Source organism: Phalangium opilio, unplaced genomic scaffold (assembly GCF_054372755.1).
Source record: "Phalangium opilio isolate 3A_F unplaced genomic scaffold, DU_Popi_V2 ptg000344l_1, whole genome shotgun sequence".
NCBI lineage: Eukaryota > Metazoa > Arthropoda > Arachnida > Opiliones > Phalangiidae > Phalangium > Phalangium opilio.
This window is the reverse complement of record NW_028324227.1, coordinates 1,398,722-1,421,883: the sequence shown is the minus strand read 5'-3', so window position 1 is coordinate 1,421,883 and position 23,162 is coordinate 1,398,722. Positions and strand designations below refer to the sequence as shown.

Sequence of the window (23,162 nt, the reverse complement as noted above, 5' to 3'; positions counted from 1 at the left end):
AGCCTACCCCTAGACAAGCTATTTCGGACCCGAGAATCTGTCTATCCCCACTATCCATCTTCTTTAATCGCACTCTTTCGGCTAGTTTGGCAATAGGAACGTCTTCTCTGGAAGTCGGCGTCCGTTCGCCGGTTGTAGGATTGATATGGGGACTTTTGCTTCTAGTCGGCGAACTACCGGCTTGCGAACCTTGAGAGCTCTGGGATTGCAGGCTGGCTACTTTGGCTTGAAGTTCCCTCACCCTTCTTTGCAATCTGTCCCGTTCTTCGCGGCAGTTTGAAAAGGCCATCCTTAGGCGATTAAGTTCGGTGGCCTGTTGTCCAAGCTGCTCTTGTAGGGTGGATGTTTCTGCTCTAAGGGACACTACTTCCTCTTGCATCTGAGATATTTGCAAACTGTGGCAAGAAGTGGCTCGGTTTTCAGTTAAGCTTGGAAATTCTTCGGATTCTCGGCACACCTGAAAAATTATTCTCAAAAATAAATAAATAAAAAAATGTTACGATAAATTAAAACCCAGAATATTAACCTGCATGGCTCTCTCTTCGAAACTTTCGTTGTCTCCAAGGCCACTACTTAAATCTTCGTGGTCTCTGGGTCCTCCGGCTTTAGTCGTTACGTCAGGATTAGATTCGCAATTAGAGTCACCTAATATACGAAAACAGGAAAACAATTCCAGTTTTTTATAAAACCTCTCGACGCCCAGGAGAAAAGGCACGCACCTTTATCGCTGCACGAGTCAGCGAGGTTATTGTCATTGCTAGTGCAATGGCTTTGTACTTCACTCTGTCGAGATTCTTCACCTGACTGTTGACTAAACTCATCTTCTTCCCTAATATTAAGGACGAAAGGATGTCAGCTTTATGATTCGCGACCTAAAATACGGCCTTTAATTATCGTCGTACTTAATTATATTTGCTCTCTGGATTTCCAGCTTCTTAGACAGTTCGGCTATGATGGAATGCAACTCTGTTAACCTCTCTTCGTACCTCTGGGCTTGTTGCTCCATTCGCTCTTCGTGTTCCCGAACCAATAACAAACGATCCAACTTTCATAAAGAAACGTACAATCATAAACTACGTATATTGCTCGTTGTAAACTGTACATTATTATTGCTTTATTTATGAACACTTCATAAAACATAAATTTACGCAACATCTACTATAAAAATATTTATATAGTGGCATTAATTGAACAGAATTGAAATGACACTTGGAATGCTCATTAAACTTGTTAATTCTTTGTTATTAAAATTTGGATACGCTACATTAAGCAGATACATGAAAACGCACGTCTTTATTCTATCTTTGGTATGGGGTATAGGCCTAATTGTTACTTGTAAATTTCGATATTTATGAATAAGTTTGAAATATCAACATTAGGTATTTCGATAATTGTTAAAAGAATCGTCGAACTTTCTTTCAACTTCATTTTATTTACAGAGGTCTTTATTATTTAAACCATCCAGGAGCGCGCACTTACTTGAGATCTATTTAGCTGTCTTTCTAAAAGGTCTCTTTCTTGAAAAGTATGATGCAGCCTGTTGGTCAACTCCATAATCTCCCCTTTCAACGACGATAAAGCGGCTAAATGAAGCTGCAATTACAAAAAAATTAACGAAAAATTAGCTACGCCAACAATAGGCCGAGTTCAAGTATGCATTGTTCGTACAATTAGGGAAAAAAACACACAAATCAGATACGCTACGATGCGTAATCAATTAGATTTGTAGATTGGGAAGAACAAGCTAATTCTGATAAAAAAAGAAGACATTCTCTCCCATCCTTTATTTATAGATAATCGTAGTCGATCGATGGAATCCGTGGTAAAAAAGAGACACGGTGCAAAAGAAAGCGAATAGCTTCGCGATTACGTTCGTTGTTTCATTGCACCGAGATTCATTTACCCGAAGAAAGTTGGGTTCATTTCAGTTTCAGTAGTGTATGCTATAGCTTGTGTATTATCTATAAAAGATAACAAAGAGAATACCTTAGCCTTTATCTTCTAGGTATTCTCCAAATGAAACGGACACTACGGGCCTATATACAAAAGAGTAAAGACTCCATAAAAAAGTCACAGTTACGCGTGTTATTTCACCCCAACAAAACATCGTTGTGTGGTAGAAATGGTTTGGTATAAATTTAGAAACTCAAACAAGAAAGAAATGGAGGAGAAATCGTTCACATCGCGAACAAAACGATAAACTAAGGGCAAGAAAACTTACAGCGTGAACCGAAGTAGAGTTACACGAAGTTTTAACTCTATAATGTACAGGGTGTTTCTGATACCACTGCTATAAATTAAAGGGGTATTCTTTGGGCTAAATGAGTGGAAAGTGTCATATAACATGCTCCATTTCTAACTTGATAAGATTTCGGAAAATCCCCCAACACTGTGGCAAGTTATGAATTCACTTTAATTTTTTATTAAGTTTCGGTTGATAAACAGCTACATAAGGATAGTTAAATTTGATAACTTTAGGTTAATCTACATCACGGTTGGTGTAAACCTATACCAACACGAAGACGATAGAAAGTTTATACAAAAAAGTTCATAAATTGAAGTAAAACAAGTAACTATCGTTTTTCCATCTTCCAGTAAATTTCGCAATATCCCTTCGTGTTCATCTTCTGACAGGAAAATACCATCTTCCTTCGTAATTTGACTACTAGCATTAGCTAATTGTTATTTCCTCGTATGCTAAGTTTTTTTTTTAAATATTAATATTTCCATTTTCTTACATTTTATCTTTATCCCTTTTGCGACGCCTATATATTCAAATATCTCGTTATCCTTATTAGGCTATAGCAGCCAAGTCGTTAAATTCTTCATGGAATGAACTTCTGAGATGCGTATGACAGCTCATCCCCACTTTGGGGTCATAAATAGGCTCGACTGGTGACATTGCTCCCAATTAAGTAAGGGTTCGCTCCCCGCGATTCTGTTAAGTATATATATATGGTATATAGAAGAGCAGACTAAGAGGCGACACTGTTTTTCGGGATGTCGTATGCCAAAAATGACAGAAAGAAATATTTTTAAGGAGAAATATGAAGGTTTGAGCGATTTAATACGCTTCTCCGACATCCACCCCCTCCCCCCACGCGTCCAATTTAATTAAAAATACTTGGGAAGACATTTTGAAAAGACTATATATTTAATTTTGACTTGAATAAAGAGAGCCTGAGAATATTGGAAGAATTTGAATTAATTCAAAAGTTCAAATTAGAATTTTTGACCCGCAAAGAAAGAAGTTAATTGATTTAGATTTTAGACAAGTGACGTTTCATGGTAATAAGCTTTTTCAATGGGAATTTCTGTTGCATATTATCATAAGATATGTTCCATAAGTTTGTCACTGGTTACTGAGATAGTGATACATATCTTATAAACTTATGATATGATAATTTACGCTTAAATAAATTGAACCATTCACAAACTGATAAAATATACAGACTTTCAAAAATTCCAGATATAATGATTCATCACTGTATTTAAGAATACAATTAAGGCTAATTAGAATCACAGTACCCAAGCCGCATCGAAATTGGGTAGGTTATCTTTGAAAAGAGGGGGAGATGGTATCTATTAACCAATAGAATTAGAGATATTTGTCGAGTTATACTTTCCATACACGCTCACAGAAAAGAAGCAATTCTGGTGGGAAAACAAGTTTATAGAAGTTTGGATATCTACAGAAGGGCGGTGGTATAAAGAAGAAGAGCAAGAGCTTGTACGATCCCGGTACCCCAAAGGAAAAGGATGAAAAGGCTCATTTTGGCACCAGTGGACTTGTATGGGTACCAGCCCAGTCCACCGTATTTGAAAAGAGGCAGTCTTATCTACACGCTTTGGAATACCTCGTTGCCGCTTCTATAGTATGGAGGGATCAGATTCCGGTGAGACCCAAGACCCGAATCTCTCGGTTCGCCTAACAAATTCAACGCTCAGTCCGCAGAAAAGAAAATTCTTTCGACGAGCGGAAAAAACCCCCAAGAAAAGAAAATTCTCCGAAATGTATGTAACAGTTTGTACCACTTTGAATGATCAGTACAACCCAAGCAGGGATGCACCTTTACCTTAAAGAGCCTGTAAAATTCTCAAATTGGAATATTCTACACTGAGTGTAGCTACCCGGCGTTGCACGTGTGCTCGAAGGGGAAGAAAACCTGGAAGAATTTCCACTCAAATGAAATATCTGCATATGTTTATTTTTTTAAGAAACTAATAATTTTGACAATTTTAAATTTCAACAAACTATGCTAAATTAGGCGTTATTCATAAAGCTAAAATATTACGGTCAACGCAATGTTTTTTCCCAGCTTTAAAGGGGCGCAGATCCCTATGGATGGGACGGTGTAAGTTATACTAAGAAAGAAAAGAAAGAAAGCAGAGTTGTTTGCCTCGTCTCTCTCTCTCTAGTTCTTGTTGCAAGGCTGTGAGCCATGCTTGGGCTCAATCGATAGTGGAGCGAGCAGTTCTTTTCTTCATTCCCCGGCTCCACTTACACTATGAATAAAAGTGGAAACAAAAAAAAATGTCAAAGAGCAAAGATTCGCATCTCGCCCATGGAGCTACCCGAGATAAGAAAGTGAAAAGAACCATGGTCGGGTTGCGTCACGCCACAGCGAGGAAGATGGAAGCACGTCAGCGTATATAGGCATAGGAGAGAGTCACCCCAAACCGTGTTTTTGCCTAAAACATTTCAGGAATGAAAGGCGGGTTTGGTTGGTTGTAATCAAATTCCATTCTTATGTTCCTAAACCCTTACCAATATAGTTCGTTCCCTAGAACTTCTGATTTTGTGTCAAGATGCTTACAATACAATTGTTCCGAACCCAATAGAACAAAATACCGTCGCCAAACCAGATATTTCAATTCCAGTTAACTGTAACGGAGTTTGAATAATATAGCCAATGTTTTACTAGAAATACAGAATAGCTTTGTATAACGGTCAATTTCGTTCTATTTTCCATGGATACTTCACTTTTGACATGGTCTCATTCAGTTATAAGCAGTGTCAAATTTGAAGAAGAGATATTATATCACGACATATATGAATATGATATTCACAGGTTTTCGGGTCTCAAGTGGGTTCTTGTTTGTGTACTCTATGAAAAGCTTGTTCTAAATACATTCCATTAAGCTCTATCCCTTTTGTAAGTACTTATATCGCCAAACTTTGTGAAGTAAAACCGGAAAAACTGTATTTCGTTTAGCAATTTAGCGGGGGTGAAAAAAAAAGTGACAAAGCTATCTGACCCCGTCATCATACTATTTTGGGACTTAAAATTAGCGGCAAATGCTTTATGGGGATGGAGACCGGAGACAAAGAGGCGTGGACAGCGGATGGCGACAGAGAGAAATTGGAGGAGTGCGGGTTGACTGACTTTGTTTCGGTTTCGGAACTGCAAGAGGCGCGGAAAGACAAAAGAGGGAAAAAAGAATGGCGCCTGCCAATCAATAAACAGAGAAAAAGGGGAAGGAAACCAGGAAGAAAAACAGGAAGAGCCTTTTTCATTTCCTGAAAATACCACCACACCGCCATCACGTTCTTCCTGTCTACTGCAGACGGAGGAACTTATTCCCTCATTCCTTTCACCCAAAGCATGCGTGTCCAATACATAATCGCGAAAAACCTTTATGGAAACTTATACCTTACTCATAAAAATTAATACATTCTTGTCGTATTGATCCCATTTTCGAGGTAAATTTAAATTAAAAATCAATAATGATCGAATAGACCAAAATCACCATTGTTAATGACCCAAGTTTGGTTCGGTTTAAACATAATACATTGGCAAAAAAGTAACATTTTCACGTTCGAGCATTAAAATCGTTACAGTTACTTCAAATTCGCTACATGGCACACCTAGCAGGAAACTCAACAAAAAGTTCTCTTTATAATGCTTACACCATCTTTTTCAAAAGAAAAGAAATTCTGAGGTGACAGAAAAGTTTCTTAACATCGCCCTTATCAATTGTAGTATAGCATAACTGTTACAAGCTCGAGGGAAATTTGGGCCGTCTCTATTAAGTTAACAGCGTACCAACATATCCCCAATGCCACGCAAATGCAACTACATCCACAGAGCCAAGTCTTGAATGTCACTCCGCAAATTTTTGCATAGAAAAAAGTGCCCAAAATTTTCTCTCCCTGCAGCCTTTTTAGGCAAGAATGAAAGAGAGAGGCAGAAGGAGAAAAAGTGAAATTCTACTTTATCAGTCAACGTAGATAGGGAAATTTTAATGCTAGGAGTTAAATAAAAGACTCGAATACAAGACACCCTCACTACTTCTTTTCATATTTCGATGATAAACGAGTTACGGTGGCATTAATATTATCAGATGAACAAAAGGTTAGCCTTGTTTTTTTGAAAGATGCAAAGGGGGGGGGGACTTATGTGTGTGAGAGAGAGAGAGGGAAAAGAGTGCATGTATATGCCGAGGAATTTCAAGATAATACAACTGCCCCTAATGATGATGGTGATGATGATGATTATAAGGCTTAAGGTTAAGGAAAATTGTACGGAGAAAACATACAGGGTAGAAAGTAGTCGTCGAAATCAAGTACTTTTCATAATTCAACACCGTCGACTATTTTTGAAATGACTAACGACCGAGTTAGTGGTCGGGATTATTTGTAAAATTGTAATATCATCACACAGCGCTTTCAACTTTAAAGATCTCATTACGTCTCAAGATAAAAAATAACCTTATTGAAATTGATGTGTACGGTTACTTAGATCCAATACCAATTGCTCTAAACAACGTAACCCTCAAATTTGATAGAACTCTCCACCGTCGATTGATAGACACAAAACCGTGATATTAAATGAAGGCATAGAGGAAAGAGAAGAAGGGACAAATGCTGCATCGTCCAAATCGTCATATTTTTTATGCCCAATAAAAATGAAAGCTAAGGAAAGCAAGCAATAGCCTATAGCAAACAATGCAATGAAGCTCTGAGAAAAGCTTGGTCAGTACACGTAGTAACCAAGAGGGAATAAGTTCCAAATAACCTAACTCCTAAAGTATGACCTCGGGAGTCACCAGAGGTGGAATCAAAAGCAAAAGTAACGAAGTAGATTGGGAGCTAAAGAAAGGACTATCCCGCAGGCCCATGACTCCGGACTTCTCTGGTCGAGAGGTCTAACAGAGCAGAGAAGATTTCGGCTATGGCGATAAGTGAAAATCCGGACTGACTGATAATCAACGCCCAGGTCAAACCACTTTACATAGAAGGCTGAATATTTGCAGGGACGTCACACTTAAGTAGTAAGCACGCAATATGAAATATTTTTTCAATCCGCGGCCATCTTGAAAAATGGCGACCAAAGATGTAAAATAACTTTATTTATGGAATAATGTCCGGGCGTTTCAACAGATTTCGTTAATATTTAGTATACTGGTTTCCTAAACCGGCTTTATGCCTTTTGGGACTCTATTTGCCACCATATTTTAAAATGACGGCCAGAAAAGCAATAAAAATTGTCCCAAGAGGAACTTCGGGTGCCTTTTTGCTGCTTCATTCACTTTTAATGCACAAAAAAAGCGTCTTTACATTGCACTTGATTTTCTCGTATTTGAGATTTCGAAGTTCACTATAAAGCTCTCTTAGTTGTTTGTTATTTCTTCCAACTATTCAACCACTCGACTCTTCTGGCTTTTCCTCTCTCTCTACTCCTACTACTATCACGGAGTGGCAACTTTTTCCTTGGCAATCTCGAGGAAAAAAAGATCGGATTAGAGATGAGGGGGAGCAAGGACTCCGGAGAATGAACGATGGCGTAAAATAGGAACCACCGCTCTGATGCTGTACTCGCCACCATGTGCGTTAGAGTGAAGGGTGTTTGGGTCAAAGCATTCGGAGTGAGAGTTAGAGCCTAAAGGTCTCGTTAAAGGAGGGAAGAGCGAGGTTATATAGGCAAGAACTCTACAACACACGCGCGCGTCGGCCGCACCCCGGAGTTGGGGGAGGGCTCCCTGGAAAATAAAAGCTTTATCTGGCTCCGAGATGAAAGTCATAACGATAGGATTAAGGGGAGCCAAATACTTAGGTCCCGTTCTCATTCTGCACTGCAGCAAGGGCTAAACGTTAAAGCCCGTGATAAGGAAAATGGGAAATCTCGTTCTCCGTCATTTCAACTGTTGATTACACATCCCCCTAAATGTTGGCTATATTTTTCTTATCTTTGAGCTGATAGCGGTTTGCTCAAAATTATAAATCTGGAATTGTAGCAAATAGTATTAGCTCGTCGAAAGATATAGAAAATATTTACGAAGTTGCATTGTCTTTAATTACAACTTTACTTAGTTCTTTACTCTTGGACGCAGTACGCGATCCTTGGCAATGTAGTAAAGCTATTGCTGAGGGCTTCTGAGTGAAATTTAGTTTAATTGCACTCAGAAGTTCTCAGAATTTATGATGAGACTTGAAGGGAAGCACGACAATTGGAAGCAATGGAAATTTGAAGCAATGAAAATTGGGTACCCGACAATTTCTTACTGACCCAGAAGGCCAGAACCTGAATTTATTCGTTTCAACCCACGAAAGTACGAACAAGATCTTCCTTCAATATAAAACCATAATCATAAACCCGACGTATTATCTCCCTTTTTCCGTATATAGTTTACAAATACAAGACAGAGGAAATGTTTCATATCTCTGACAGACGCGGGTCAAAATGACCATCCTATTCCATTTTATGGCAGACCCTGAAAATTGTTATACAGAAAATGTCCCCTCACTCCTTGAAAGACCACATTCTTTTCACCGTTACATAATTGAAAATTCCAACTATTATCGGCTTATCGACCGAATTCCAGTACTTGAGAGAGAGAGACCAAGGCTAACTCCGGAAGAAATAAATAATTTATAATTTGAAGGCATGGGGGTTCCCCATAAATGAAACATCAGGACTGTGTCCTTCGGACAAGATGGTTGGACAATGGGTCAATAAAAGCGCACACAGACTGCAAAATGTAATAGACTCAAAATCGCCCAAAGAACATCCCCCTTAATTTATGGCAGACTTATCAGAAACACTCTGCCAATGTAAGTCGCCAATAGAATTTCAAATACTAATCCGTTATCAAAATCTCGGGGTCTCACCTTACAGAATGATGTAACGTTTTAGTAGAAGGGTCCAAAGAAGGTTTTCTTAAGAAATAAACTCGATCCCTAACGTAATTACGTCATAAATCTTAGAGAGGCCTTTTAACGAGCAATTTCGTAATTATAACTATACCCGAGGATAAAAAAATAGAGGCCCAACATAACCTAACCTCATAAATAACTAAAGGGATTTTTAGGCTTAACCTTGATTAGTACAGTGTATACTTGAAGCTACTATTCTTTTCTTCTATCGACTATCGTCAGTTATAATCTCTTACGCATCAACATGAGTTAAATAAGCCTACTGCTCCGAAAGTAGTCGAAAATTGAATTACCAAAATCATGCAGCTAACAATTCAAACAATTTTACTGCAAAAATGCCTTAACATTGAAGTTCCTTCAAGCGAGGCAATTATATTCTAATCTAGGCTGTCTTGTTGCCATCTCCCAAAGAAAATATGTTTAGGAGGGAAAAGGCTCATTATACATGTACAGTAAACATCGTCAAGGGAACCATGAAACTAACATTACACGTAAATTCAGACCGTACTAAAAAAGAAACACGCTCTCGTGCGGTAAAAGCAACGAGGCCAAAAAATATGGGCGCCATAACGCGGCCGCGGCTTTCTGGTTGCTATAACAGTTAGCCCCAGTCGTGACCAGAGTATTTACAACGTAAAGAAGAGGGAACAAAACTTTTAGAATGTAAATTGCCTCTTTAGCTAATGGGTCGATAAATACGCGGGGACCAGATACTATCGTCACGTGTCCACTCTAACCTCTCTTATGTTCTGGTTCAGTTAATAAATAAATTGACAAGGAGGTGGTGGATGGTGAAGATACGAGTGGGTTACAACCCCTGGTGGTCAGAGGAAAGAAAGTAGACAGACACCTGAGGATGGTCAGCCGAGGAATTATGTCCATCTATAAATTATAGATATCGTCCTTGCGCGATGCGATGCGATGTCTTTTTGGTGGAGGCTTTGAGTTAGGTTAGGCGGTCTAACTCGGGGAAGAGAAGGATTTACTTTGGGAGTTCTATAAGTTCTTGAGCCGATAGGCCCCACGGCATTTCATCATTTCTGACACGCTTGGTCTTGGGGTATTATTATTATATATACGAGACGCGACGATGATGGCACAAGTCAACGACAACTGTGGATGGCGCGAAATATTCGACTCTCAACATATATACAGTTTTTGGGTTATGATTCTCAAAGGGCATATGGTCTTAACTTTAGCGGATGTTCGAAGATTTACGCAGAATTAATACGATCTACTGTTTTATTGAATTAAGAAAAGGGTTCGACTGCGCATGGTGAATATTAACTAACTGTCAGAAGTACAGCGCTTTAAAGATCCATCCTCAGAATGGTTGCGTTTTCTCTACCTTAGAAATAAACTAGCTTGAAGGGAAAGGATCGTGTTAGGTACAAGGACTTTTAAAGTTCCGCTATCAAAACAAAACGCGTCAGAAACTTTATACCCTTTCAAAATTTATTGAAAATGTTTTAATCCTGACACGTGCCACTCTAAAAAGCATAGTTTTTCCAAGACAGTTTATGGACGGCTGAGAAAACGTAAGTATATTTTTACAAACTTCAAGTTTCACTGGAAAGGAGGGCTTCAATATAAAAACTCTAGTAGAGAGTTATTCTTTGGAAGTAAAAATAGCGTAAAGTTACGGATAACTCAATCACGCTTTGGTGACTCGCTCCGAGCGAAATGTATTGAAAGGTACCCTTAGGAGGGGATGGGAAATTTCTCTCTTTGTACCCCGCGACTTGGAAAACATTCCTTTCTAGTCTACCTTTCCCGTCACGAAAGCCTGCCCTTTTTCCATAGGAAAAATAAAAAGTGGTAAAAAAGGGGGGAGAAAGCTTTTATAACTGACGCGTGTCTAGATTTCCGGCCACGCTTACGGGTGAATTTCCGGTGCATATAAAGGTAACGGTATACACACGCTAAATTCCATCAAAGCGAACGTAAATTCCATATAGATCCAGCCAGCAGTCCGTGTTATTATGGAACTAGAAGCTTTACCGTTATTGGTTACGACGTGCCATTACGCGATAAAATTCTTTTTCAGATTGTGAAAACGTTTATTTGAATAGAAAAAAATACTGCAGGCTTTGGCTTCTCCATAAAAAAGAACTAAAAGTGACATGTTATAGTAAGAGCGACATGCTTTTAAGAAAGGTTTTCAAGATTTAACGTAAAAGTATTTTATTATTATCACTACAAAGGGTGTTTCCGTGTAAGTCTGCCATAAATTAAAACTGTGTGTTTTTAGGGTTAAAATTAGTGGAAAGTGTCACAGAATATGGGGCCTACAACATTTGGTAAAGCTATTTACCAGAAACATTCCGTATTTAAATAATATACATAGAGAAGCCCCCTTATAGGGTGACACTAACCAATGTATTTTCTACGAGCCCCTGTAGAAATGTTTGACCCGCAATACACCGGTGCTCAATTTTTTAATTTCTATATTTTTTTTTTACAAATTCATATGATCCGCTACATATTTGTTTGAAAATAACTTTAATATGTACACATTGTTCTTCCCTGCTATAAAAGGGATCCATTTGTAGTAATAGAAAGTAAATAAAGTCTTCAACACTGAACTTCAATGTGAACTAGTCAAAACCACCGCCGCGTTTCTAATTCCAATTCCCTCAATCCCTTCGCTTAAATCAAAATAAAATCTTCAGTAAACTAGATAATAAAAGGATTAAAACCCTTTGTACATTTAAATGCAAAAAAAGATTAAAACTACAGTAATGGAAAAACCTTTTAAACCCAAAGTTGATTTTTCCTTTCTCCTCCTGGCCAGGGGTTGCTGCTGGGAGTTACGTAAAACCAAGCTCCCAAAAAACCTCCTCCCATTTCCGAATAAACCCTCATTCATCGGATCCCTAACGAAACGTGAAATGCGCGGAGGAAAGTTAGGGAAACCTAGCCAACCGAGAGAAAGAGAGAGAAGTAAAATAGATCCCAATCCTCAAAGCTACCTTATTCGGTCTCAATGCGAGTGTTCAACAATAACTGCGACAAAATGCTACCACAAGGTTACGACTATAAGTTCAGATCTCTATGCAATCCCATGGCTTGAACATTTTCGGGTGAAATTCGCCGTGATACTAGAACAAAACGTCACCTGATTTCCGAAGGTGCTGAAATTGTTGCAAGTTTACTTCCGGAAAACCCTACAGCCTCTCCCACAATTCCTTGCAAAATTCTGAATCACTAAAAATTTATTTACCTCTGGAATTTTTGATCCCCAAAATGTCAGTCTTCCAAAGTAATTTTAGAAACGAAAATAGTTCGCTACGTCAACAAGGTTAAGCTTTGATGAAGGCAAATTGTGATAAACTTCTAAATGACGTTTCTAATCTCTTTGCTATCTCTCCCGCGTTGTAGGTTCAAAATGGAACGAACTATGAAGTACAGTGGTTGTACCCCACCTTTAACTGTATGAAGAAATAACAGTAGTGGGGTGCCAGCCGCACGTCCACGTCCCTTCAGCCAAAGAACGTACGTACGTAGCATTGCAGGACACGGACCGTTACTCAAACACGAAACTATTAACTTTTTCCAACCCGGGATGGGATAAGAACGTTCGAAGAGTTAAACCAATAATAAAAAAAAAGTCGTCAAAATTTTAGTACTCTCCAATCCTCCCTTTTTCCACCCCCCAAAAAACGCCCAAAATTAAACTCTCCCCGGAGTAACTCGTATACTGCTTTGAATTTAATCAAATGTTACACGAATAACTAACTGCGTAATCCTCAATTAATGGAATTTCCAATCATAAAAAATTGTGATCAATGCCTACGATCAATCAAAGGGATTTTAATGTTTAGATGGTTGGTAGAGGTGTTTCTTTGGCGAGAGAGAGAATACAACAATGGCGGCCTAGCCCCTATGTGTTGGTTTCTCTGTATGTACTTTCCCAAAATGCTCCAACGCTTTTCTCCTTGGGGTTTGACACAATTCATTATTTTTGGTAGGATTGAAAACATTCTCGCATGCATACATATATAGGCGTTTTGATAAAAGTGGAAAACTGTTTGCGATGGGCTGAATTTGATGGGGATGATTCAAAGATGGTGAAGGGTACATGGGGATAAAATTGTCTTTTTCGCCAGGATTTAATTCTAGCCCCCTCTAGCGGCAGTTTCATAAATGGATCTAGGACCCCTGCTGTGGAGGGGAGGGTCAAAAACGGACCAAGTTCATCGTGCCAAAAAGCTATTAAGGACGCATCAGCTATCAGTCGCCTGAACCACCCCCCCCCCCCAACTCACTTTCTCCTAATCATTGCGCCTTTATTTGAAGGTCGATGAAAAATCGAGTAATCGTTTATGAAAGTTATATAGAACGCCGGTGGCATTCATTGGTTCCGAAAATTAGAGATTAAACATTTCTTTTTTTTTTTTGGGAAAAAAATAATCAGAGTTAAAAAATGCGTTGATTAATCTTTAATAATCTTTAAGGTTTCTTGGATTCCAAATTATCGTCCCTAAAATACAGAAAAAAAACTCTCATTAGAAGAACGATGCCATTTCGGTTGTAAAAAAAAAGGATAATGATTTAAATTTAAATTCATATTCTGAGTATAAATATATAGGGTGTTTCTGATAAGTCTGCCATAAATGAAAGAGTGTTTTTTGGGTCAAACTGCGTGGAAATTTTCAAAGAACACGGATCTACAACATTTATTTACGGAGATATGGGCTGTATACCAAACACTGATTGTTTCCAAAACAAGGACAATGTTTTAGACCACATGTTCATTGACACTTTCCATTCAGTTTAACTCTAATAACACATCCTTAAATATATGGCAGACTTATAAGAAACACACAACGTTCAAAATGATCAGAAGTAATGTTGCTGAGAAGAAAAACATCTACTACATTTTTAATGGGGGACCATTAAAAGAATATTTTCATATTTCAATTTCTAGTTTTAAAAGATATATGGATAACAAAATTTTCGTCTTTCAACTCAGTAAATCAAATTAGGCTTAAATTCTTAAAAAGGTTGGAAGGTCACGACTGTCTTTAAAGATTAGAAGAAAAAGAAATCTTTCGTGCTCCTGAAAAAAAAGCGTTATTTAAAAGAAAAGGGAACGAAATCGATGGATCGATAAATTGAATTTTCGGATTATAGTTATTCCTTTTGAAATTTTCCTCACCCTTCATATCAAGTATAACGAAAAATAATAAAAAAAAAAACCAAGGAAAATGTCTTGAACAAAGGAAAAAATTGGCAGGCGTGCTCCCAGCCTCTTCCAGAGAGATTTCTCTCTAAGAAGGAAGCGAGGAAGGAAAGAAAGTAAAAAAAAAAAAAAAAAAAAAAATTGAGGTTGTCTCGCACAGTTTCTGTCACCCCTTTTTTCTTTCGACTCCCGTTCGCTCTTGTTACCATGGCTTTTGCAAAAATGTGACAATTCCATAAATAGTGAATTTATTCAATATTATCATAAATAATATTGAAGGAGTGCCTTTAACAATCTGCTTGATTCGTAGTAGTGTTGAGCTTCTGGAAATTTCACTCGTATTGGTCGACTCAAAATCGTTTAGTTATAACGTTCCTGTCACTTTTTCGCTTCCTTACAAAATTTAAACGGATGCGAGCGAGACTTCTATGACAATTATAAAATTTCCTAACATTTCAGACACCAAAAATAGCTGATTCAGAATTTCCAGCTACTGTGGCAAAATAACCTTGTGACTAAACCAGTAAGTGTATGCCTAGAAGACTTCCAAGTTTACATACAGTTCGAACAAAACTTGGGCATCATCCTTTATCGGCTTATTTGAATAGACGAGGAAGATTACTTTCAGAAGAGTGTTTTAAAGCGGAAAAAATTTCCTTCCCAAACCGCTTCACCCATCGAATTTTTTTTATAACAAAGTATAAAAAGTTTTAAACTTCTCAGGAAATTCTTTTAAGGCTCGATGCAAAGGAATGCTGCTGTGCAGAGATGTAGAAAAAAGATTAATTCACAGTTCATTAAAGTTTATTTCAATTCCGGTTCTCTAGATTGGAATAATGGGTGAAGTGACGGAGAAGTGACGCAATTTGAGTTAAAATTATATTAATGGCAGGATTAATTTGGAATGAATCCATAAAAGCCAAAAATGAATGTATTTTTAATGATACCTCATATAACGCGCCTAAGAAAAATAATAAACAACACAGTGGTCTTTACTCCAAGCGCTGGAATTCTGGTAAGCGCATTATCTGTATCCTACAATAGAGTTCACTGAAAACTCGTTTTCTACACAGACCCAAATTCAAAGTAAAACTTTCTAGTTTGTGTAAAGGAGTTTTAATTAGCAGTTAAGCTTATAATGGAGTTAGCCAAATATTTTCTCTTAAAGTTTCGTCCCCGGTTGTGGTGACGGCACGGCGGCTAGCTTCAGAGCCCAGAAAGATTATTAATTAAGGCTGAGGGAGAATGAAAGATACACGAAAGGGAACTAGGGCGAGAACTTAAGCTTTTAAGCAAACTGCGAGAATTCGGCTCGAAACATTAAAATTCCAAAACAAATTTTGCCAAAATATAAAAGAGAGAAGAATAAAGGAAGAGGATAAAGTAGGAAGTATACTGGAGAAATAGAGTGAGACAAGAGAGACACGGAGAGAAATAAACGAGTCCCAATAGACCGATATTTTTAAAGAGACCTCTTTTCACTCGACTTAGCATAGACCCTGTAGACCTAACTCACGATTTCCATCCACCACCAGTAACTGTTTAACGTTGCCTTCGATATTATTTAGATCATAACCCTACATTATCTCCTCCCTAAGTATGGGTCTGACTTAGACAAATCAAAAAGACTGTTGCGACTGATAAACGAAGGACTCCGCAAGCATACATTTTCTATCCGACTATACATCAGGACAAAGTTTATAACACAAAGTCAACTAAGCAGAGTTGACCAGCCATGCAAACACAAAAGGAAAAAGCCAACGCCGTTCTTTAGTATAAGGCGGTATTTTTCCCGTCAATTACCCAGATTGCTTAGACATTAAAATAAGCCCCGGTCCCACGTGGCGAGAAAAACAAAATCAAATTAAAAGGAGTGACGGTTTAGCATCACGAGGAGAATGAAGCTTCCAAGTTTGGGCAGGATGAGGAGCGAAGAGAAAGTTTTGGAGAAAAATAGGTTGGAAGGTTAAGAAAGACAGGAGAGAGGGAGTGAATTTGGGACGTGAGTATACGCGAACGTTACCGCCTTACCCAGCATGGCTATACTTAATCAATTTTGTCTGAGGGAAAGTTGGCCTTAGATCCGAGTTAGGACTCGGTTTCCAACTTCACGCGTTCCTTGATGAAATCGTCTCAATTAGCTACCCTTTCCCTCATAGTAACACAATCCCCAACTATCTAAGAGTTCATCCTAAATTGAAATTGCATCATTGTCAAAGCAGTGCCTTGTTCGATCAAGGCATTGAATCGTATACAGGGATATAACGGATATGTCATCGGGAAGAGTATCTTCCGGACTGAGCAAAACTGGTTCAAATTGCTAACATTGTTTAGCCGCTTTTAGGAAACTGGGAGAGTCGAAACACTATAGATGATACGATTGGAAAATTCCCCCCAAAACCTGGCAACGGCGGCACCGCGCTGAAATTGAAAAGGGTTAAAACTAATTTAACCCTTTATATACGGTGGCGCGAGGACTCAATTACGCTAATGACGATTAATGGTGAAATCTGGAGTTGATATTCAACGCTCAGCGAATCATAAGTCGTCATAGACTGGGGGAATATGGAATTATTGGGTAAGGGATATCAAAATCAGAGCTCTAACTAAGACAATTAAGATTGTTAAATTATAATTCTCATAAAAGGAACCAAAATAAACAAAATAGAGGAATGATACGCCAAAAACTGGTCGAGAGAGCGAGGTTAAATATTACATTCAAAATTCCATAACTTTCTCATGAGTTAGGTGACTAGCTCTCAACGGTCGGTTTCCTGCAGAAGCATTTTTTGTGTTAATTGCAATTTAACAGTTAATAAATAAGTAAATTCACCTAGTGTCTTAGCTCTACACTTCCTAACATTGTTAATATTCGCATTTGTCTTTGCTAATACTTGTCTTCCAGAATACGAGCGTCTATATAGACCACATATAGGAGATATATTCAATCAAGAGCTTTCGTCACGTTAAATGCGGGTATGATTCCGTTAGACGTACTGGTACTTTCTCCGCAACGGGATGGAAGAGTGGGTAGGGTAGAGTGACTTGGCCACCAAAGTAATCACGACACTGTTTGTCACTTTGAGAACTAACAGCTAGCAACAGCGGGGAGCGACTTTTGGGCGAGGAAAAGCTATGTAGGGGTGTGGCCCAGCGGAGCTAGTCATAAACGTGCGCCAGTTACTTCCTCTCCGTGGCTCAAATCCCGCTAAGTGCAGGGATAAATGGCCAAACGACATTAGAGTCAAATAATCGATCGTCCAATGGATGGAGAAACAATCGAATATAGATTCTGTACTAAATCTTTAGCAGAATATGGATTGCAGATAAAGAAAAACCATCCTTCAGCTATGATTTGTTCCATATAAAATATGATGAAGCTTTTAGAACAATTTTATCGATTGCAAATACTTAAAAGTTACGGTAGGTTCTTGAAGAACGTGACGGTGAGAGCTGGTTAGGATGGGAAATGGAAGACAGTAAAAAACTGGATGGGTTAGTAAGTATAACCTCGGTTTAACACGGCTCAAGCATCATAATTAATTAAAAATAAAACCGATAATCACAATGTAAGTTAAGACTTGAATTTGTGCTACAAATGCACGCAAAATATCAACATCAGAGATAGCAACTACATGACGATTTGCAGATGATAAGATGAAAAATATCACGTGGAAATTGAGACGTCGACGTGGCTCTATTTAATAAGAGTTCCAGTGCCCCTAATGAGAAACGTAATATCGTTACTTATCGGCAAGATGAGAGAAGTGTAGGGTAAAAGTGTGGGAGCCGAAACCACTGGAGTTGAATGAAGGAGAAGGAGGTAGTTAGCTAGGGCTACCAACCACCACCACCACGCTTTGGTTAACCCCGTCTTTTCAAATCTTTTATAAGAAGGGTCTCATCTCCGAGGGGAGTTGTCATATAGCGGGGCTTAACTCCGAGACTAGAAAGAATACGCGTAAGGAGATGAGATGATACCCTAGCTGCCCTTAATCCTACCTATACTACTAGACAAAAACTAAACTCCCTTAAGTAACTAACCCCTTTCCGGTATATAACTAACTGTGATTCGAAACTTTGGATCATTGTTGTAAAAATTCAACACTAAATCCTCTTAGAGGCATGCAGAAAAAATTTCAATTAAGGAGGATAATTATATATTATTAATTTTAGATACAAATTATATTACAGGGCCCCCAGCCGAATTTCGAAATTATTTATAGGTATTACAGGTATTTTTTCATGAAAATATAGGATTTTATAGGACGGTTTTCCAGAATTATAGGACACTAAAATAATAACTTTTCTTTTTTAAAGAACCAGTACTGCAAACAGGGGCCAAGTAATTCAATGTTCAAAAACATATACCCACCATAGGAATAGCATTACACCCAACTTTGGAGGCTCGTAACTCTGGTTCTACTAGAGATACGGGGATGCCCTTTGAGTATGTTATAGTCCTATTTGCCCCCCATCCAACAATACCAAAGACTTCGGATTAAGACAAACAGGGGCCAAGTAATTAAGCAAAATGTTCAAAAACGTACCCTCAACTTGTTCACAGTCCCAACTCCCAACTATAGTTTACTAAACTCAAAAAATTTGTATCGTCTGGAAAGGCCTTTAGAATTTGGGAATAATTCCTTATTACCGAAAAGTTTCTTATGAGTCCTCAATAAACGAAGCCTGAAGAAGAAGCCTCATTAGCGGCGGGGAAAACGCCTCTGGAAGACTCTCTCTCTCTCATCCGAGATGAATCGATTGGCACGTTTCTTATTAGAAATCTTTCGCCGAGGCGAAAATTGCCGGTAGCTGGGAAAAAAAATGACTTTGTACCTCTTTTATAATTAGCCCCTAGTAATTACACTGGACGTTTTGTTCAATTAAAACCCGGGGAAGATCGAGTAAGAGAGAGAGAGAGAAAGATAGCTGCTACATCTCGCAGCTATCTCGGTCGGTTGCGACGCCAAGATCTCGAGCCTGGGATAAATCTACGCCTATACTGTGGCAGGAGGCAGAGCACCAAAATTTGCATAGAACCTCACACCAAAGCTCTTTCTGGTAGAGCGCGGGAAAGGAGGTCTTAAATTTGCATTTGGGGGAATTTGACTATACGGAGAAGCCGAAGTCTTCAGCGTCGGTCCTACTTTAAAAATACAACGGCTACAAAGCTGAGAACCCCTCTTAATCCCTACGAGGCTTAAAATAAGGATTGATTGAACTTTAATGAACTTTCGCGGAGAGAACCCATACCTCGCGTATACCATCTTTGAAAATTCTTCTGGACCAAATTATATAATAGATTTATATAAAATGAAACAGGGAACGTCGTAGTTTATGTTTAGTAGTCTTGGAAGAATTAACTGCAGAGCATTTTAGTCTGACGAGGAAATCCAATCAGAGAAGAGCTTAGCATCGGTGGAAACATCTCTACAAAGCTCTTTCAGTTATTTTCTCCAAGATGCCGAAGAGCGCTGCTCAGAAGGGAGCCCTCTGAGACGAGTAATGAACGAGGGTTGGGTGAAAACAAACGTCGGATGGTTGCTAGCCCAACCATCTTTACTTATGATTTCCTCGTTAGTTTAATATAGAGGCAAAGTTTTAGGCGCGAAGGGTATTAGCGAAAATCCTTCGGCATATAGTACGCTTGTGTACTACAATATGCATGGATGAGAACTTGGGCGCAGCTAGGAGAAATCCGCTTTTAATCACGTAGGAAGTAGTTTAATTAATATAAATCTCGGAATTGATTTTGTTTCCGGGCAAAGAGGATTTTGCAATCTGCATTTAAACAGGCTCATTTAAACTTTAGTGAATACTATACTGGTCAAAAACAAGGAACAATAATAACTATGGTTCAACCTCTGTTACCTGTATACAAGACTTAAGGTCAGGTAAGCCTATCTCTTAAAACTTAGAGAAAACTATCCCAGCAATGCACTATAGCATGGGTCTTCGTCATCCTCTGACATAACAATAATTAAATTCAAGAAAACCATCTTCGAGGGAGTTGAAGCTGGCTGAAAACAGTTAGGTATCGATGTGTCAGATATACCAAGGCTACAATCAACACGTAAATATAAGCTTTTTTGGGGAATGGGCTATAAAATCCCAGGCACAGGAAGGTTGTAAAACTGCAGTTTAGTTCTGTACTTACTAGATTCGGGTTGAGGAGAGAGAGGATGAGGAAGGGTATAGATCGACTTTTGGGGAAAAGACTGGCTGGCGTCACGATGGCGCCAGGGACAAAGTGGAGAAATAAGGGCGCGTGCGGGAAGAGTGGCCACTAACAGGGCTGGTTGCCGCGTGCTACTCAGCGTGCAATACAGGAAAATGTACGTTCCAGGTCAATTCACTTACTTAAGACCTCGGGATCATAAATCATTACCAATCAGGGCTCCGTTTTAACGCCATTTTTTATTTTAATTTAAAAAATGGTAAAGGAGATTAAAGTCAAATATACTGATTTAATGGATTTTAAGAATTGTAGGTCGATAGTGGAAATTCCCATGATACACTATGGGTTCTTTAAGGGTGGGGTTCTTTTTATCATCTAGGGTGCACTTTGCGCCTGGGTAAAAAGCTACAGTTTTCGTATATAATAAATCCAAACTGCGAGGGGAGAGTGACAGGGGGTAGGGAGATAAGAGAAAAAGGGGACCGAATTTGGTATGCGAGTCTCGCATTTCCATATCGACGCTAGTATTAAGGAGCTATGAGACGTAATCGCCCCCACCAACGGAACGGCGCAAGTCAAGAAAGGGTCCACTCTTGCATATTTCACGATCACTTTTATCTATTTCCTTTTTTCTTCGTCATAGTATATCTGAGATTATCCCTCTTTAACATTTTGGTCTATTCGGATCCATATGTTTAGACAGTGCCATCAACTGGTCAAAGATTGGGTTTAAATCTCTTATTTCAAGTTTCTCAACTGAAAGACAAAGCCCTCGCATTCCTATATCGTTACGTAGAAATATTCCGAATAATTCTTAGAAAGCTTTGTCTTCCTTTATGGAAGATGAAGGATCAGAGGAAGCGAGATCTTAAGAAACATTGTTGCAGTAAATCGCGGTTCAATTGCATTGAAATTAACAATGGAATAGTCCGTCCAAAACATATAAACACAGCCAGTCCCGCCGCGAAGCAAGTTGAAACATATCTAACCAAAGTTAAACAAATCCATCAGAGAACTTAGAGAGAATGGATCGTCCGGATTCCATTAGTACATTGGTTGGTATACACGAATCATTTGCATTGGGGGATTTCAAGTAACGTCCGAGTTGGGGAAGAAGGAGGAAAAACATCAACAAAACGACGTGCTTCGTCGCTCAGGAAGCTATGCCAAAACCCCAAACATCCGTTAATGCGTTTTCAATGTTTCCTACGCGTAAAAACAATGGGAAAGACATTAAAAGAAAGGTTTTTCTGAGACCCCGAAAATAAGGACAACGCCTAGTTTCACAACCATGCATTACGTTACTAAACTTCGCGACAAAGTGTCGTAAATCATACCGGTTCATATTTAAGAATGCAAAACTTTAAGGGAGTCACAATCGGGAACCAACTATGAAATGGTCTCAAATGAACGAACTGACAAGTGAAGTTAAATAAAAGCTCGTCTGGCCAAACGTTATCTCGCTAAACGGCGTTTAAACAAATTCTACTTTTAAATTGCATAAACACCACCACAGAGATTCTATGAGCCGTGTGACAATTAGCCTAGGACATTCCATAAGCCTTTGTGACAATTAGCCTCATAAATTCCACGAGCCTTTGTGACATTTACCCTAACAATTTCAAAACTTCGCAAGTTACGATATTTTTGCGATGAATCTCCGAGGCAGTAAACCCAACATATGAAAGAAGGAAGATGCGGCCATTTTCGTATTAGCTCATTTCGTAATCTAATAAAAAGGCGGCAAGTCAACGGGGAACAACGTTGGTTGGAGCGACTTATGGCAAGAAGATTATTTTAGTTAACGTCAAATATTTTCTCCCCAACACAAAAAAGGGGTTATCTAAAGAAAAACGAAGATAAAGAAGCGAACACGGAGCTTCGAATATTACCAAATTCAATAAAAAAAGAAAGAGAAAGGAGTTGTCGGGGGTCCAAGCTGCTTCTCACCATCGATCTCGATTCTAGCACGCCATCAGAAAAAGAAGAATATTCCATCTAACAGTCGGCGAAAAAAGATGGAATTCATCCTTTTATCCAGGAGGGAGTAAAGAGGGAAGAATTGGCAAAAGAAAACGAAACTCCAAATCGAGAATATGAAATATGAGAAACGTCCGATAAAGAAAGAAATTTCTGCCGCCGCTCCCAATATGGAGAGGGAATGGACAAGTATCTTTTAAAATGGTACAGTATTACATAAGAATTCACGGATAGTTTTGAAGCTAATAAACGTCAGCGTTTAGCGTGTTTCTTTAGTGAAAAAAACTGAACCTAACACTGTATTGATTTCTTGCCTTAAAATCCCTTCCAAATACTGAGGACTTCTGAATAATGTTTCGAGTAAAATGATAACCATTAAGATTTTTTCAAATAATCGAGATTCTGTAAAATCTTTGAAAATTTTCAAATCTAAATGTTTCAAATCGCTGACATTTTTCAAATCCAAATTCCAGTTCAAATACTAGTCACATACAGTAAAGAACTTTTTTTCCTATTGAACTAAGTATCCGACTACTCCGTAATGCACCAAGAGTGGAAGGAGGGGATTCTAGGGATCAAAAAACTTCTATTTGAACAAATAATCCTGATGGGTGGGCGACTGAAATACAATAGGGTAAAAACCGAGGCTTTCGCGAGCG

General features: G+C 38.6%; 1 protein-coding gene and 1 long non-coding RNA gene across 4 annotated transcripts in view; both read right to left on the bottom strand.

Moving 5' to 3' along the window:
• Positions 1–23,162, bottom strand: part of LOC149609974 (colorectal mutant cancer protein) — a 40,252-nt gene that overhangs the window by 3,765 nt on the left and 13,325 nt on the right. For all 3 annotated transcript variants that reach the window (XM_089860039.1, XM_089860040.1, XM_089860041.1), the window contains 5 exons: positions 1,480–1,593; positions 903–1,045; positions 720–829; positions 527–645; positions 8–457 (listed from right to left, as the gene is read on the bottom strand). In XM_089860039.1, coding sequence (XP_089716165.1) covers positions 8–457; positions 527–645; positions 720–829; positions 903–1,045; positions 1,480–1,593 — 936 coding nt within the window. The remainder of the gene's footprint in view (positions 1–7; positions 458–526; positions 646–719; positions 830–902; positions 1,046–1,479; positions 1,594–23,162) is intronic.
• LOC149609975 (uncharacterized) lies at positions 4,188–5,256 on the bottom strand. The gene is made up of 2 exons (XR_016376882.1): positions 4,769–5,256; positions 4,188–4,692 (listed from the first exon to the last, which is right to left on the bottom strand). It is a non-coding gene; the product is annotated as an uncharacterized LOC149609975 (long non-coding RNA).